General features: G+C 52.2%; 1 protein-coding gene across 5 annotated transcripts in view; it reads right to left on the bottom strand.

Annotated features, from left to right (window-relative positions):
- Nucleotides 1-15722: 15722 nt before the first annotated feature.
- The window catches only part of COL26A1 (collagen type XXVI alpha 1 chain), a 156215-nt gene continuing 153489 nt past the window's right edge, over nt 15723-18448 (bottom strand). For all 5 annotated transcript variants that reach the window (XM_074345846.1, XM_074345848.1, XM_074345850.1 and 2 more), the window contains exons 12-13: nt 17949-18033; nt 15723-17232 (exon numbers count right to left, since the gene is read on the bottom strand). In XM_074345846.1, coding sequence (XP_074201947.1) covers nt 17072-17232; nt 17949-18033 — 246 coding nt within the window. In that variant the 3' untranslated portion in view covers nt 15723-17071. The remainder of the gene's footprint in view (nt 17233-17948; nt 18034-18448) is intronic.

Here is an 18448-nt window from a genome sequence, read left to right as displayed (position 1 = left end):
TGTGACCTACCCCCTGCCGCCTCCCCCCGCCCCCCCCCCCACTGCTCCCTGGGCAGAGAGAGGCATGAGGCCATGCAGGCTGCAGGGGTGCCACAAGGCCTTAAGGGGTGTCCCTGTCCAGCTGGGCCCCCTGCCCAGTCCTTATCTTCTTACTTCAAAATCCTCCGTCCTGCCCCATCATCAGAAAGTTTCACTCTGATCTTTGCTCGAATGCTTCTCCATACTCCTCCCATAATTTGTTAAATTTTGCAGGCTTTTGGGCCACTGTCTAGACTTCTTAAAACTTTCAGAGTTTGAAATAAACAAACAAGTAAGTAAGCCCAAAAGGCCACAATTTTGTTTTTTTTTTACTTAGTGGACCGAGAAAATAAATGATTCTAAGCACACATACAAATCTTTTTAGGCAGTGATGCATCTTGAATGTTCTACAGTAGGAGTTGGTGAACTTCCTGCAAAAGGCTAGACAGTAAATCTTTTAGACTCTGCAGCTATCTGGTCTCTGCCACAACCTCACAATTTCGTCCTGGTCATGCAAAAACTGCCGTGGGTGATATGTAGGTGAGGGAGGAATGCCTGGGTTTCAATCACACTTTATTTATGGACTGAAATTTGAATTTCATATCATTTTCATGCACCAGCCACCAAATTATATTCTTCTTTTGATTTTCCAGGTGTTTAAGAACGTGAAAACCCAGTCTTTCCTTGCAGGCTGTATAAAAATAGGCGGCTAACTGCTCTCTGTAGTTTTCTGACTCCTGTTCTATACTATAGGATGGTTCATCTTAAAAAAAAATAGACAAAAAGTTAGAGAGGCATATACATCTTGTGATGTGTGTGTTAGTTACCTGTTGCTGCCACAGAATGCTCTAAAACTTGGTCATTTGAAACAGACAATCTTGCTAAGCCTCGTGATCCTGTGAGTTGGCAGTGCTCAGTCTGGAGGTGATTCTGCTCCAAGTGATGTTCGTTTGGGCTGCAGCCACCTGGGGACTCGACTGGGCTGGAACATCCCAGTGGCTCATCATGTGACGGGCAGCTGATGTTGGATGTTGGCTGGGACTTTAGCTGGGGCTCTCAACCAGACTGCCTGAATGTGGCTTCTCTACCTGTTTTGGAGCACGACAGCTAGATTCAGAGAAAGGGTGTTGTGAGAGAGAGAAAGCCGTAGCGGCCAGTCCTCTTAAAGGCTGGGACCAGAACTGGCACAGTGTCCCTGCTGTGGCATTCTATGGGTTAAGCCATCACAAGGCCAGCTTTGACTCAAGGGGAGTGGAAACATCTTTTGAAGGGAGTGATAATCTGCAGCCATCTTAATCCACCATATCACCTGTCAAGGTCAACAGGTGGATGGATGAACGGGTGTGGATCTCATGTGGTTGCCGGAGGCTCGAATGCTCACGGACTGCACACAAGCACCGCCGCCAGCCGGTCGGGGGCATGTGCACCCGGCCAGCTGGTGGTGAGCGCTTACTGTGAGCCTACGATGGGCTCATTGACAGTATGATGTTGTATCTCTTAATAGCATAGTATGTGAAGGGAAAACTGTTGTTTTTCCAGTTTCACTGATGAGAAAACAGAGGCTTCGAGAATTCCATCTGGAAGGTGCTAACTTGCAGTGTCTGTGGGACACCCCATGAGGGCACCCAGGTGGTAGGGGGTGTGGGGGTCTGGGGCTCAGAGGAAGATTAGAGCTGGAGGGGGGAACAGAATGGTTTATGTGATGAGAAGTGACTTGTCCAAGATCACCCCTGGCATCACAAGGGCTGTTGTGGCAGGAACTGGGGCTCCCAACTCAAGATCCTGTGCCAGGAGGGGCTCGCTGGACATCATTTGCTGGACTCAGCGGAGAGAGTCTAACTTGCATGGTGGCTCAGACAAACAGAACAAGCAAAGGTTTCCTCTCAGAGCGATGGTGAAGGTTAAACAAGAAAAAAGTCACCACCACCATCATTCAGGAGTGTGTGGAGCTGGACAGATGTGAACTACTCACTTGGCATTCCAAGCTGCAGTCTTCTCATCTATAAAATGGGCCCACGTGTTGTGAGGAGTGAGATAATGTATGTATTGCACATAGCACAGAGCAGCCCCTCCACACCCTGAGCTGGTGGAGGACAAAGCTCTGTCCCTTTACTAGGTCCCCAGCCCAAAGCCCCACAGAAAGTAGAGCTCAACTTATGTTGAATGAATAAATGAATGAGTCCTTGAGCCCCGGCAGCTCCTAGAAGAATACAGAGGAGGACGGCGTGTACACAGAGGAGGGGCTGGCACTGGGAAAGCTTCCTGAGGACTCCTGTCTGCCTCTTGGGAGGATTGGAGGTCTCTGGGGTCAGGGGGAACCAGAGCCCACCCCACCTGCTGGCTAGAAGTCCCTGGGAAGAGGAATGATGAGGGACAGATGCAGTTGCAGGCTAGAAAGCGGGGAAAGCCCCAATTTGTAGCATCTGCCAATTCCCATGGTGTCAATACTCTCACTGTGGCTGATTTTGAGGCATCATCGTGACATCAGCTGGCCTGCAACTTACTGAGAAATTAGCAGTCTGCTCTGGGAGCTGGCATCGACGGGTCCAGCACCACTGGGTGAGTTTTTGCCCTGCTCCTCCCATTCCAAGAGCAGGGTAGAACAGAGTGGGAGAGTACGGACATCCAGTGGGGGTTTGTATAATGGGAGAGGTGGGCTGGCGACCTTAAGGAGAAAGGACCCTGATGCAGTCATCACCTGAAACTCAGGAAGGTTGGCTGGTTGCTTTATTTATTTATCTCTGCCCTGGATCCAAAATAGAATCAAGGCATCTTATAGCAATGAAGACACTGCAGTAAGATGGAATGATTAAATAAGGATTTGGGGGCTGATGAAAGTTACTGTTCAGGAGGAACAGAGCAAGGCTGAGGTGAGGTGAAGACCCCAAATCAGTGCCACAAGGTACTGAACTTCCTCTGATCCCCTGGGCTGCCTCCCCTCCCTGTGACCTTAATATGCACTTAGCTTTCTGTGCCAGACTGATGGCTAGGAGGTGAGAGGGGCTGGTGGGAGCCTAGAGGGGGGACATGGGCTGGGAAGAGATGGCTGAGGGACATGACCCTTATCTTTAAGCTTCTGTGGGGAATTCTTGGACAGCAGGAATATACAGAGTCCAGAGGGCAGAAGTCAGTCCAACACGGACTTCCATCCAAGAAAGAGTGTCTTAGTGCTATTCATGGAGGAGCCTTGCTACCTGGAGAGGTAGTGAGATGCTTGTCAGGGGAAGTGTGTAAGCAGATGCTGGACAACCACTGATCTGAGGCTTTCCAAGCACTTGGCTTGAGGTCCTATAAGTGCAGGCTGTTCACCAGTCAGCTCAAGGCAATGTTTAAGAATGTGGTTCAGGGCCCATGTCCCAGGACAGCAACTTCCTAGTCACATAGTCAAATGTCTTAACCTCTCTGTGCCTGGGTTTCCCTGTCTCCTCACCTCCACTCCATGTCCACGCCGTCCAGGGAGCATCATAGAACTGGATTCAGGGCGGAAATGTTCCTGGTCTCCTAAGATTCCCAACGCAAGCTGAGATGGACCAGAGTAGGTGCTTTCATGGTAGTAAAAAGCAGCAGTGCTCTGGGGCTGCACCTTTAGGACTGTGTGCCTCGCCTTGCTCTCTCAGCTCCTGCCTGTGCTTCTCTGCTGATGGGAGGGGGGTCCTGGAGGCAGGCCCTGCTTCTAACCCCTCAGTCCCCCAGATCCCAACACAGGCCTGCACATAGTGATTGTTAAATAAATGGATGAGAGGATGGATGGATGGGTAAATGGATGGATGGATGAATAATTGGATGGATAAATGGATGGGAGAGTAGATGGATGGATGGATAGAGAGATGGATAGATAAATAGAGGAATAAATGGATGGATGGATGGATGGATAATTGGATGGGTGAATGGGTGGGTGAGTGGATGGATGGATGGGTGGATGAAGGAAGGGAGGGAGGGATAGTACATGGCCCTTTAATGCATCTGCTGAGCATCTTCAACTCCTTTATTTTGTTTCATCCTCACAACTCTGTTCTAAAGACAGGACTAGAACTATTAATCCCATCTACAGAATTAAATACTGAATAAAAAACTGGTAAAGCGACTTTCTCCATGTCCCGCAGGGAGGAAGTGATGGAGGCACGTGTCAAGATTAGTCTCTTGACACTTTGTTCTAGTGCCTTTTCTCATAAGCTCCATTCGTTCCCTCATTCATTCATTTATTCAGGCCGTCATTGTCACTGGGTGTCTTTCATTCAAGCAGAAGCTGGCTGAAGCCCATCTGGGGACCTGGGCTGAGGGAGACCTACATGTTCCCTGGTTTCGAGGAGCTCCTAGGGCAGCGGCCCATAAACAGTTTGAAGGGATGGGGCAGAGTCCTGGGCTGAGCCCTGGGGGCACCAGAAATGCTAGGAGGCGGGCGCCGGGTCAGCATTTCGAGGTGAGGCTGGGCTGGACGTGGAAGGAGGTGCCGGAGCTGGCCAGGCAGAGAAAGGCTGTTGATTCCAGGCTCAGGTGTGTGGGACCCCAGACCAGGGCAGCTCGGCTGCTCTCTGGGACAAGCCAGGCATCCTGGGCAGCTGAAGAGGGGGATGAGCGGTGCAGGGGCAGGGCGAGGCCAGGGGTGCAAGCAGGGGTGAGTCTGCAGGGCTTTGCACTCCAGGCTGCGGAGTTGGGACCTTGTCTGAGGCAGTGAGGAGATGCTGAAGGGTGGGAGTGTGAGGAAAGGTGCTGGCCTTCACCCAGGCCACATCTCGGCCCCTCCCCGCCCCCCAGGTTCCCCCTCTGCACCATGCCACCCCCGGATGGCCGTGACCTTGGCCAGGCCTGGGCCCCAGAGCCACCCGCCTCGGGCAGCAGGAAAGCTAGGCCGCCAGAGGCCCACCCACGACTGCCCACCTGGGAGCACGGCCCTGGCCGCCAAGGGGCTGCCAGGCGCTCTGGGAGACCCCAGGGCTGGGGCTGGGAGGCACAGTGCCTCCGAAGCAGCCTCCACGGGCGAGGCCGCGACGCCAGGTGCACCACGCACTCATTAGGCCCCAGTGCGCGGCCCGGGCTCTCCGTGTCTTTCTGAGAATCCCCGCAGAAGAAAGGAATCAAAGGCTGGGGATTGAAAAACAAGGAAGAGGAGATAATAAAACAAGATTTCTATCCAAATAATTTCCTCTAATTGCTGGTAAGAGACATTAATTTTCCTTTTGAAGCTCCCTGCAGCCCCGGGCGCCTCGGGACGTGCCAAGGTGGCAGCTCGTCTAGCCGGATTATCTCAGCGCCCGCCCGCAGGCCTGGCACGGCGCCCACCGCGGGGGCGGGCTGGTGCTGCTCAGCTCGGGGTGGGGGGCCCCTGGGGGGAGGGGGGGAGCCCCTGATCTGGCAGCTGAAGAACGAGGGTCCTGCAGGGCTCGGTGTCTCAGGCAGGCCCCCTGGATGGACACGAGAGCATAGGGACCCCAAGGCTTCAGCCGATCTTCTTTGCTGTGGACCCACCTAGCCTCTGGACAGCAGGGTATCAGGGGCTGGAGGCCTGATACACTGCCTCTTCCCCTCTCCTGCCCCTGACCGTGGCCCCCACAGAGGACAGGGGAGGTCAGCCAGGGGGAAGCCAGTGTGACAGACGCCCAAGTGAGCGGCTGCCTGTCCACAGCTCCTCACACCTCCCCTGGAGGAAGGAGACCTTGTTATCACACCCATTTGACAGAAGAGGACACTGAGGTTCCAGGTCTGAGGTGGATCCCACTGCAAGAGGGAGGCTGAATAGAGTTTCTGTCCCCAAGTCCAGGGCTCCTTCCATCACACACCGGGCCTCAGACAGCTATGGGCAGAAGTGCAGGGGACAATCCAGATCCTTTAGCAGTGTATTCAAGCCCGTCCTAATTGGTCTCCAGCTTTCTCATCCGCTCTCTCTTCGAACTGTCCCTTCTCCTGTTCCCTCTGTCAGCTGGGCTCGAGGCTTCCTCTGGGTTCCCCCAGTGCCAGGCTTTCTCTCCCAGAGACATACAGAAGTTTCCCTCAGCCCTCACTGTCTGGCACTCTTTCCCGCCTGGGAGCATCTCGGGGTCTGGGCTGTGTCTGAGCGCCTTCCTCGCCCCACGCCCAGCCCAGGACCCATGTCCAGGCGCTGGATGGAAGGCAGGCCCCGGGCTGCCTGCAATGGTGTGGAGTGTTTCAGCGGGTGGCGGATCTCATGTTGTTTTTCACCCTAAGAGATTTTTCCTTCCCTTTTGATCCCTTGCAATTTATGAAAAATAGAACGCATGTGGTCCTGATTAATTTCTACAAAATCACGGAAATGTTGACTTTTTAAGAGAGTCATTTTATGTGAAGGCTCCTTTGAGATTCTCTCAAGACTTCCTTTGCCAGGGAAGTTGAGTTTGAGGAAGAGAAGGGTCACCCTGCCACCCCCACCTTCCATCGACACAAGAAGTGGCCGTGTCCTAAAGGCTGGCCATGGTGGGCAGGGGTCCTGGGGTGACCCCACCTCACTCACACTCCTCCTCTGCTCCTCGTGGCCCTCAGGGTGAAGCCCAGGCCCACCCCCTTGGCTGGGCATTCAAGGTCTGCACCACCCAGCCCTCCTGTCCTCTCCGGCACCCGCTCCTCCCTCAGGAACCCTCATAGCCAGCCTCACTGAATGTCCACTTACTCCCAGAACATTCCATCTGGTTCCTCTCTCTTTCCCTTCTCACATACAGTTCCCTCTGCTGGGAATAGTCTTCCCCTGACTTTTCCCGCCTGATAAACTTCTACTCATCCTTCAAAACCCAGGCCCAGTGTCTCTCATCTGTTCAGTGTTGGCTGCCTCGCCCCAGCAGCCCCCGTGCTTACCCCAGCATTCTAAGAATTGAGTCCTCGCTTGACCAAAGAGGCCCAGACACACTGCCTTTGGCCGGCCTCTCAGGGTCACTGACCCAGGCACGCAAAGATGAAAGACTGATGTGTCATGGTAGAAAGTAATAAAAGGGGGCAGGCAAACCCTCCCCCAAATGAAAGCCAGGCGCAGTGTTTATTTTTGGTGTTTTATGGGGTGGTTTTGAGGATGGGAGATGGAAAAGAGAATTCCACCAGGAACAAACAGCAGATTTCACCCTTGGGCTGGGAGGAAGGAGAAAGGAGAAATGGCCCGTCTGGTCCAGTGCTGACCAATGGACCCTACCTGGATTCCAGAGGAGCTGAGTTTCTGCCTCAGCCCAGAGCTGGTCACAGGCAGGACTTTAGAGCCCAGCAGAGGGTCCCCCTGGCTCCCACCCCTACCTCCACCCTGAATCCCCTTTCCCAGTGCTCCCCTGAGTACTACAATCCCGGGAAATAGGAACTATTGCCTCCACCCTGCAGACGAACACATGGAAGCCCAGAACAGGGGCTTGGCTGAAATCTCTAGAACAACATCGGCGTCCGACCCCAGACCCTGTGAAGTTTTCCCTGCTCCTTGTGTTGTTGGTTTGTTGAAAACAACCCACAGAAGCACCAGCCCAGGAGAGAGGAGAGGCGAGGAGCAGCTCCAGCCCGCTTTTTAAAACTTACATGTTGTTAAAACCCCATCGGGCTTGTGTAAACCATGATGTGCGGGCGGCTGCTGTTCAGGACAGCACAGAGGCGGCCCCAAATGGGCCAGACGCCTGGGTCCCTCCGGATAGCAGCAGGATGTGTGCAGGGCATGAGGGCAGCCAGACGCTCCACCTGCAGCATAGCGGCTGCCGGTAGGGGCCTCCAGGGTGACAGGGGAGAAGGCAGAGGTAGGGCCTGATTTACAAGCACCGGGGAAGAAAATGCGGCCAGGATTTATGGGGGCTCAAGTGACTCGTTGGAGCCGAGTTTATTATCCATCATGTGCATCTGAATGAGTATTTATGGCTTTCCAAATGATCCTGTCTCGCTGAAAATTATGTCCAAAGAATATCAACAGCAGTTTATCTGCATTGAGAAGGGCTGATCCAGAGTGGAGTTCAAGGCCTCTCAGAGTCGTCCAGGCAGGCTGGGGGCTGGACTCACTGGTGGGTGCACAGGTTTGAGAAGCAGACACGGGCCAGTGGATACTCTGAGCCAGTGTGCAGGGAGGTGCTCATTCTCACGGGGCCTGAGGGAGGGCGACAATACCAGCTCTGTCACTGCTGCTGGGTGACCCTGGGCAAGCTTTTTAACCTCTCTGAGCCTCAGTTTCCTCACCAAGAAAATGGAAGTTAAACGATGGCTACCCCAGACAACAAACTAGGAGGTATACAAGATACTGCACGTAAAGTACCCAGGTTCTCTGATCAGAAAGAAATATTTTCTCAGAGTTTTAGGTGCATATGGGACGGCTGCCACCCCAGGAAAACAGGTTCATAACTGGGATTTGTCTCCGGACAGAGATAGTTAAGAGCGGAAGAAAAAACTGGGATCCCCACCCCCCCAACACACACACTCAGTCCCTTGAGATGCCCTATTCCTGGTTCTCCTGCCAGAAAGGCAGGGTTTTTCTCTGAGCTTATTCTGTTTTCATTCACTTCGTGGTTCTGGGATTTGGGTTGCGCTAGAGTTTAACCCAGGAGATGTGGAGAAAAACAAACGGACAAACCGGAAAACTCGTAGCTATTTCCACCATTCTTTGCGTTTGGATTTTCCTCCCCAGTCTACTGTGTATGATTTACTTTCCAGAGTCCTCAGATAGTTGCTTTATGTATTTTGTCCAAACTGCTAAACTGTTATCAGCTGGAGAGGTAGGGCGGACTGCGCTTACAGTATCTTAGCTGGATGTGGAAGTCTTACAATTGGATTTTGTGTAATACATTCAATGACCTTGCTAAACTCACTTATTAATGCTAAGAAGTTATTCACAATGAAAAAAATTCGATAAAGTATCTCTTCATCTGTGAATAGCAATGATTTGCTTCTTCTAAACTTTATATCATTTTCTTGCCTTACTATAGAGGTTGGCAAACTTTTTCTTTAAGGGCCAGAGTGTACGTATTTTAATCTTCGCTGGCCACGTGGTTTCTGGTGCAACGACTCAGCTCTTCAATTGTACTGTGAAAGCAGCTGTAGATAATATACAAATGAATGAGCGTGGCTGTGCTCCAGTAAAATTTTCTGTACACAAACAGGTGGGAGGAAGCACTTCCGGAACAACAGAGTAAGGACTTCCAAAAATATGCTTCTCCATAAAAGCAATGAAAATCTGGCAAAAATGGTCAAAAATCAACTTTTTGATGACTCTGGAAATTAACCAAAGGCTTTAAACCCTTGAGGAGTGTTTTTTTTTGTTTTGTTTTGTTTTTTTTTTGTGAAGTTTTACCTTGCCTCATTCCCATTTCCCTCTCCACAGCTCCACTGTAGGTCTGAAAAGCAATAACCTCACAACGCGGGTGGCTGTGAGAAGCAGTAGCCCGGCAACGACTAGAAGGGCAAAAACAGATATGGAGCGTCCTCAAAAGCCCTGTCCCCAGAGAACTGTCGCTATCTGACCTGTCTGGCATCTCCCTGAAAAGCTGCATTCTCAGAGTTTACCTTTATTTGACCTCAGTCTTTGCTCAGTGTGCTCAAGCTCCACGGCATTTGTCATAAACAATCAGCTGCAATTGTTTAATTTTGTAAACTGCCTGAAGTGATGATACCAGTTAGGGCTAAAGAGAGGCTAAATAACATCTTAAAGGAAAAAAAACTGGGGAATAAGATGTCCATAGGGGGCTCTGAAAAGCTCCAACATATTCTTGGGATGCTAGAAGGCTGCATACATGTGTGCAGATGTGCACTTGCCCAGGAAAGACCCAGGATGGAGCTAATCTCTCACCTCTGGCTGACCTTGAGGCTCTGCACAAACAGGAAGTGAAGGCTAAGGCAGAGTTGTAAACTGCTGGCTAGAACTTTGAAGGTATGGCCCACCACTCACACAGAACCCCTCAACGAAAGTTGGGAGAATTATTGATTTAAAGGATTTAAGTAAATTTATCTCCAGTCAGTAACTGACCACTAAGCTAACAGAGTAGAAACCTTAGTGGCCAAATACAACAAAGAACACAAATTTTGCAGAATTAGTCCAGGAAAGTCACTAAAGAAACAATAACAACAAGTAGCAGTAACAACAAAGCCTTGGGGAGTGGGGGTGGGGGCGGGGTGGAGATCTGATTTCCAGATTTGCCACATTTTATTATTTTAAATGTCTGGTTTTCAAAAAAAAATTTTTGTAAGACATGCAGAGAAACAAGAAAGTATGGCCCATTCACAGGAAACTGTCCCTGAGAAAGTTTGAACACTGGACTCACTAGACAAAGACTTTAAATACATTCTTGTAAGTGTGTAGGAAGAACTAAAGAAAACCAGGTCTAAAGATTTAAAACAGCACTCAGAAGTTTGGGTATATCATATTTTCATCTTTATTCATCTCAGAGTATTTTCTAATTTCCTTGTGACTTCTTCTTTGACCTGTTAGTTATTTAGGAGTGTATTTAGTTTCCATATTTTTGCAAATATCCTTCTGCTGTTGATTTCTAATTTCATTCTGTTGAGACCAGAGGACACACGCTGTATGACTTCAATTCTTTCAAGTTTAGTGTCTTGTTTTATGGACCATCATATGGTTCATACTGCAGAATGTTTCACGTGCATTTGAGAAGAATATATATTCTGATGTTGGCTGGAGGGCCCTGTACATGTCTGTCTAGGTTCAGCTGCAATTGTTTAATTTTTGCAGAAACTGACAGGCCGATCCTAAATTTCATGTGGAAATTCAAAGAACCCAGAACAGTCACGACAGTCTTGGAAAAGAAGAACAAAGTTGAAGGGCTCACACCTGCCAATTTCAAAACTTACTACTAAGACTTACTTGAGACTGTAAGAACAGACGTACAAATCAATGAAATAGAATTGAGAGTCCAGATACAAACATTTACATTCATGGTCAGTTGATTTTTAATAAGTGTGCTGAATCAGCAGTGGGATTACCCTGATGATACAACGAGACCAAGACCGCAGGGAGCAGTCTTCTTGCAGAGCTGCTCTGTAGCTTTTTCCTGGTTTTAGCTGTGTTTCTGGCCATCTTGCTGCCTGACTACTTTCTCAGTCCTGATCTCCGCTGTTTCTGCTTTTCGAAGCTCTCCAATATTCTCCCAATGAATTCCTTTTCTTTGCCCAGCCAGCCAGAGTGGGTTTCGATTGTCAACTGCTAAGAACCCCAATGGGTCCACTATTTTCCACTTCACACTGTATTACAGACATCTTCTCATGCTATTAATTATTATTCAAAGTATTATTTTAAAGGCTGCACAATACGTCATCATATTTATGTACCATAATTTATTTAGCCATACCCTAGTGTTTGGGTAAATTATAATTTTCTGTTAACTACTTAGAACAAATATTATTGTATTTACATTTTAGCTTCAATCTTGACCACTCCCCTAGGATGTCTTAAGAATTAGAGTATCATGTTAATGGAATGAACATTTTAAAAGTTCTTGTGGCATAAGACCAAATTTTTTCCAGTTATTTTATGCCAATTTGTACTCTCACAGGTAAGAATGCTCAATTTCACTCCATTCAACAAGATTAGGTATTATCATTTTAAACAATCTTTGATAATCTGATGGGGAAAATTTCATTGGTGTTTTACTGGGCATTTCTTTGATTACCAATGAAGGTGAATATTAAAAAATTTTAAAATTGCCTATTTTTATTTCTTCTTTTGTACATTTCTTTTAAAACCATTTTTGTATTGGAATGTTCATTTTTATTGATTTGTAATTGCTTTTTATATATTACAGGTGTTAACCCTTTGTCTTATTTGTTGCAACTATTTTTTTCCTTATTTGCAGTTCCCCAATAAATTTAATTAAGTGATTCTTTAAAACATAAAGAGATTTAAATTTTTATGTATTACATTCTATCTCTATCTTATTCTTTGTTATGTTTTCCACAGCTTTTACATTTAGAAGTCTTTAGCCACCCCAAGATCAAGTATTTGTCTGTAGTTTTTTTTTTCTAGTTTTTTCTAAATTCCATCTTTACATCTAATTCTTTAAATCCTCTGGAATTTATACTGAAGTATGGTGTGAAGGAAAGAGCTAATTTTATTTCTTTCCAAATAGTTAAGCAAATGTCCCGGCACCATTTATTGAATAATCTGTTCTTTCCCCACAGATTTGCAATGCCACCTCAGTAAGCTGAGATGCGGTGATCACCATGGCAACAGGGCTGCATTAAAAGCATTTGCTCTCACCAAGTGGAGGGCTGGTGACCAGCAGGGCTCAGCCTGGCCTCGCTGCACATCTTCCCTAATTAAGATGCACCTTTTGGTTTTGTCTTTTCTAAAAATTCTCCTTTTATAGCCATGATGCAGAAGGAAAATGAAAGCTAAGGTCCTCTTATGCTTAATCTGTTATAAACTGGGGCCTGCAGGGTGGTGGGAGCACGAGGGGGTGGGGGGTGGGCAATGGGATGAGAAAGTAGACAGTTACTTGCTCCTGTGACATCCTGAGAACCCACAGGGATGTCATCAAGGTCCTTGAATAGCTGGCGGATGTGGCTGGGATGGTCATGTTCAAGAATACAGCTCTGATGTAGAAACAAGGCAGAGATGGTGCTGTTGGCCCAGAGGAGACCAGCGTGGGGCCCTGAGCATCCCTTCCCCTCCCAGGATGGCAGCTTCCACCAACAGGCAGCAAAGCCCACACTTCCTGCTCTCCGGGGCCTCTGGCCTTAGGTCTTCAGAGTCCTCTTTCCTTATCAGATATCTGTGTCCAGCCTGGAGGGGACGAGACGCGGGCCTGAGCTCATCTGGCGAGAAGGAGGATTCCTCTGGGGAGGTCCCAGAGTCTGAGCGCTGGCAGGGAGACACTGAAGATGCTTATAACCACTCTGAATTCTGGGTGACCGCAAAGCCACCTACTGTAAGAGGAGAGTGAGCATGAGATCACGATAAGCCATGGTGGGAAGATGCAGAAGCCACGAGCAGGCAGAAGCCATGAGGCCAGAGACAGGACAACGGATCGCAGGGAGAGGAGGCATGGGCACACAGCAGGGCCGCGGGAATCAGCAACCTCCTCCCGCTGCAGAGGTCCCCGGACTGACTCAGATCCCACACTGTACCCTTGGTGAGTGTCCTGTCCTTGGGGTCCCCTGAGATCCCTGAAGCCTTGCAATAAGCCCATTACTCTTGGAGACACTCGGAATGGGTTCATCTCGCTTAACAACCAAAGCAGCCCGCATCCCAGTCAGCACAAGGGGCCCGGCCTGTGGTGCCTTCCACCTGGCATGGCTGCAGGCCGTGCTGGTGGCCCTGGGTCTCCAGCCTCACCCACCCTCCCCCCCCCCTTCTCCCTAAAGGCCTGCTAGAGCCCTGGTCCAGGTGTCTTTCCTCTCATGCCCTCCCTCCCTCTCCTCGACTGTTGACAAAGGACAGTCTGAAGGCCAGGCCAGCGAAGAGCCAGCACGTCTCCCTCTCCTCACATGTGGCAGGAACATGCTTCGGGTGCCAGCCCTGCCACCTGAGGTCAGAGCTTCCCACTAGAAGCCGGAAAGGGCAAGGAACAGATTCTCCCCTGGAGCCCTCCGAGGGAGCCCGACCTTGCCGACACCTTGACTTCACACTCCAGCCACTCAGCTCCTGGTAGCCAAGAGCCAGAATCTTGACTTAAATGATCATTTGAATCCCCTTCAAATGTTGTTTATGTGAATGAAAAACCAGCTTCAACCCCAGGGCTCTGCAGGCAGGTTCTGTGATCCCCTTTTAAGGCGAGGACACTGAGGCCGGTTGTCACGGCCCATCTCTGTGGGGGTGGGAGGGGACTGGGACGCGAGAGCCGGGCTGCCTCCTTTGGGGCACACTGGCTCATTCACCATCCCCTGCCTGAAAAAGTATTTAATCTGCCTTTTACAATGCACCAATTGCCAGTTAATTAACTGACAATTGAATGTTATAGGTGGCATTAGAATTTATTAATAACATCGGAAATAAATCTCCCTGGAATTCAAGTAATTGAAAATCTCGTGAAATTCTTTTTTTATAATCCATAAAACAAGTCTGGAAGAGAGGTTTTCCAGAAAGCTCGGCGGTGGTTGGGATTGCAGGTGTGGGGTAGACGGAATGGGGAGGGGGCTTCTGTTCTGACCAAGGCCTGTCTCGCATGCCTGCCTGGCCCACTGTCCACCACCTCGGTCACCGACTCAGGGTCTGGAAAGGACTCACTCTCCTTCGTGCATGTCCTGTGACCCACTGTGGTGATCAGAGCTGGGCACTGGGGACACACATGTGGCCCTGCCCACAGCAAGATCACAGCCTCATGACGTGTGCAGCAGGGCAGCACAGAGCTGCGAGGGTGTCTTTTTGATCCAGGGAGGTGAGGGCTTGGGCTGTGGGGCCCAGTGGCCCCTGGCCCACCTTTGCCTGGGGCCCAGAGGCAGTCAGGCAGTTCCTGCCCATGCAGCAGGAGACCAGCCCGTGTGTCCTTGGGACACCCCAAGTTCAGAACGAGAAGAATGTGTTCCCAAGTCCCCTTCCCACCCAGCCTGGAGTGGATCAACCTCACCCAGTGCATTCTGGGGAAGGAGATGCTCAGATGTAACCCCTGAACCCCTGGGGGTCAGGCGAGTGTCTGATTAATTTCCATCCTCAGCCTGATTCCATCCTCAGCCTACTTGTCCCAGGAAACAGGTCACACCATGCTCTCTGGAGTTCCAATCCCAAGGCAGTGCAGCAGGAAATGTGGGGTCCAGTTGGGGGAACCCCAGCCTGGGCTGATCAGGGCTTCTAGCCCAATTCTGAGTCTGGACAGAGACAAGGCCAGGTGGTGCCTCTGTGCAGCCGGCAGCCAGGCGGACAGGGGCCCGGAGGACAGCGCCTGATCGCAGAGGCCAGGCTGGGGGTCAGGAACAGAGCAATCACAGCAGATTTGTGAGTAAGGGAGGATACTGCCAGGCTGGCATCTCAGAAAGATTGCTCTACCACTCGGATGGAGGGGAGAGGCTAGACTGACGATGGAAACTGGCCACGGCCGCCCGTCCCCTCCAGGTCAGCTTCTCCCCGTCCAGCATCTAGGGTCCTTCAAGATCTGGTGCCAGGCAGCTGCTTCGGTCTCCTGTGGGAAGTGCGTCATCTGCCTCCAAACTTTGCTCACATCCGTCCCTCCTGGCAGTGTCCTTCGGTCTCTGGGTTGATGCAAACGCCACTCTTTCTTCCAGAACTGCTCGCTGGGAGGTGGTGCGGGGCAGCATCCGAGAGCGCAGCTTCCCTGACCCAGGACCTCCTCCGGGGCCACAACACCTGGTCTGTCTGACACACCGCAGGCTGGGCCTGTCCACCGAGCTCCCATCGGAAGTTGGTTCCCTCTTGTACCCCTTTTGCTCCCAGTGGCTCTGAGGTGGCCCTGGGAGCACCTGGACATCCAATCCTGGGGGGCTCACTCCAGACTCTGCTAGCCCCCCAGCCAGGCCTGCCCCAGCCAGTGCAGGATTCAGGGCCAGAGTACAAAGGGAGGCATCACATACGTCTAAATGTTTAAAAGATAAATGTTGAGCTAATCGACTGTTAAATAAAAGATGCTCTATGCTCCTACTTTGACAAATATCCTTTGTAAGGACCTGGAAGGCCAGGTTGATTTCAGGTTGTGACCTTGCAGAGTTCTGCACTGAACCACGATGGCCCAGGGAGAGCCACGCCCTAGCCCTCTGGACCACTCCCCACCCTCCCTGCCACACAGCCAGCAGGGCTCAGCCAGCCTCCCCCTCGGCCGCTGCCACCTGACACCAGACCACAGTGGGGAGAGCACCTTTATTGTCAGAGGGCTACAGACTTCCCGCCGCCTCTGGCCACCCCTCTGTGAAGATAGGCCTGCAGGAAGCTACATCTTGGCCCCCTACACAGCCAGCCCTGCCTCATGAGGGGCAGTCAAGGCCTCGCGGGCAGGGAGAGGTTACTAGGGCCCAGAGGGACCAGGCCACAGCCCCCCAGCAGCACCAAGGGCGGTGGGGACGAGTCTTCCCTGCCATGCGGGGAGACACACCGGAGTGGTGCCAGCACCTGTGGCTGATTTGCTGCCGTCGCTGAGCCCTGGTCCTGACCCAGCGAGAGAGGAGCACCAGGGCCAGTCTGGGTCACAGGGGACCTGAGGCCCGAAAGCGTCTCTCCTGAGCGGGACCTGGGACTCAGGCAGCTCTCCCCCCTCTACTGGGTCAAGGGGACCAAGGACTTGCCATGTAACGCAGAAGTGGCCGACCCTGCAGATTCCCAGAGCCAGGAGAGGGCAGGGCTGTAAGTCCCATTAAATACCTGCTTCTCCCAGCTCAGGGCCGGTGGGCCCTGGTGGGGTGGGTGGGGTCAGAGTGATTGGGATGCAGCGGTGGGCCACGCCCCCCAGTGCTCCTCTCTCATTGTCTCCAAGTCCACGTGACTATCGTGGATTCATTCAAGGTCTCCCTGGTCTCTGAGAGCAGGTATGGGCTGGGCCGCCCCCAGCCTGCAGAGCAGAACCCCGGCCCAGGGAGGGGAGTCGAGGAAGGAGGCCCAGGGCCCCCGGGGTCTCGTACTGGGCAGGGCCCTGCCCTCCTTCCCGGCTGGAGCCTCAGGAGTCACCTGGCCCAACGCCAACCTTGTCTGAGTTTCCCCGTGAAGAGGGAGAAGGAGAACACTGGTTGGCCTGGGTTCAAATCCTGCCCCAGCCCGCCATGGTCCAGTGGCCTTGGGCAGGTTATTTATCCTCTCCAAGCCTCTGTCCCCCATGTAAACTGGGAGTAACAAGCCTACCTCCTAAGGGTTAAATGAGACAATGTAGGGCAGGTCCTCCGACAGGCCCAGCTGATGCAGGGACTCAGTAAATGATGAGTATTATGACTTTGCTCACGCCCGCCCAGCCCGCCAGGCCCTGTCTCCAGCAGGGAGTAGGGGTGGGGAGGGCAGGGACCAGGGCAGGGCTCTGCTAAGGGTGCTGGGCCCCTCTGGCCCCTGCCCCCATAGTTGCCACCTGTCCCTAAAGCCTCCAGGCCCCGGGACCCAGTGTCCCTCACGATCGTCCAGTCCCATTTGGGGTGTCTTCAGGGGCCAGCAGCAGCGCAGGCCTTGGGGCTGGGTCTCCAGCTGAGTCGGGGCTGGTCCTGGAGAGCTGGCCTCTTACTTTCTGCCATGGGCCCGGCCAGCGCTCCTCTGCCCAGGGTCGGGGCCGAGTAGGGCGGCCAGGGAGCCATCGGGTGGGGGGCCACCACGCTTCATCTTGAGGTTGGCCCTCAGGGCGGCGTCCTGGCCGGAGCCCCCCTCGGGGGAAGCCAGGGGGTCTGGAAGGAGAGCAGGAGGTGAGCTCACTCAGGGCCTTGGGGGCCCACACAGCACCCCTACTTCCAGCCCTGCCAGCAAGGACCAGACAAAGCAGCGGCTTCTACTCCTCATGCAGTCATTCACTCATGCATTCATTCATCCACTCATGCATTCATTCATCCACTCATTCTTCACCAAATGCTGACCAGGCCCAGGCTCCAGGCCCTGCAGAGGTGCCAGTCACCACCTGCTGCAAGGGCCCCCTGGGGTGCCAGGAAGAGGTGTGGAAACCCCACCCTGTGAGGGAACTGAAGGCTCAGCAGAGCGTGGCAGGGAGGAGGAGGGCAGCTTCACAGAGGAAAAGATCTTTGAGCAGACCCTGAAGTGGGAGGTCGGGTTCAGCAGGCGAAGGGACCGGCCTGAGCAAAGGTGTGGAGGTGGGAGGGGACCTGGGGTGACAGGGTGGTGACTCTGTGTCAGTGGACACCAGGCTATGCTGGGGAGGAACTTAGGACCTGGACGTTGGTCATGGGTAGCTGGGAGCCACTGAGGGTCCTTGAGTAGGGGAGGGATGGGACCAGACTGAGGTTTGGGGACAACCATCTGGCAGCCAAGCACAGGGGCCATCAGGACAAGGAGACTGAAGACCTGTGGCCACCAGCACCAGGGCAGCCAGGAGTGAGAGGGCAGGGGCAGAGGGAGATGCCAGACTCAGTGGTCCGATCTCACTACTCACCATGGATCCCAATCATGTGCTCCAGGATGAGGACTCTCTCTGCCAGAATCTTCAGGGCCTCCCGCAGCTGCTGCACCCCCTCGCCCTGGTGGGGAGGAAGCAGCCAGGGTCAGGGCCAGCCACAGGGCCAGGGCCACCCATCTTCAGGGTACTGTCCCAGCCCTCCCCACTCCCACCTCTTCTCTTCTATCTCCATCATCAATACAACAGCATCAGAGGTTGGACCTCCCTGTGCCATGGCTGGACTTTGAATTCTTGTTTGCAGACAAGGAACTTGATGTACAGAGAGGGTAACCAGTGTCCTGTGGCCACATAGCCTGGAAATGGCCAACTGGGGCTTCACACCCAGACCTGTCTGCCTCCAGCCTGGGCTCTTCCTGCCTCCACGGCTGCCTGGTATGCCCTGCTTTCCAGAAAACACCCTGCTGTGGGCAGAGCACCTAGTATGGGCCCACAGGCTGGGGGGAGTTTAATTTGTTTGTTTCCTTCCCGCCCACCTG

This window comes from Camelus bactrianus, chromosome 18 (genome assembly GCF_048773025.1).
Source record: "Camelus bactrianus isolate YW-2024 breed Bactrian camel chromosome 18, ASM4877302v1, whole genome shotgun sequence".
NCBI lineage: Eukaryota > Metazoa > Chordata > Mammalia > Artiodactyla > Camelidae > Camelus > Camelus bactrianus.
This window is presented reverse-complemented; position numbering and strand designations above follow the sequence as displayed.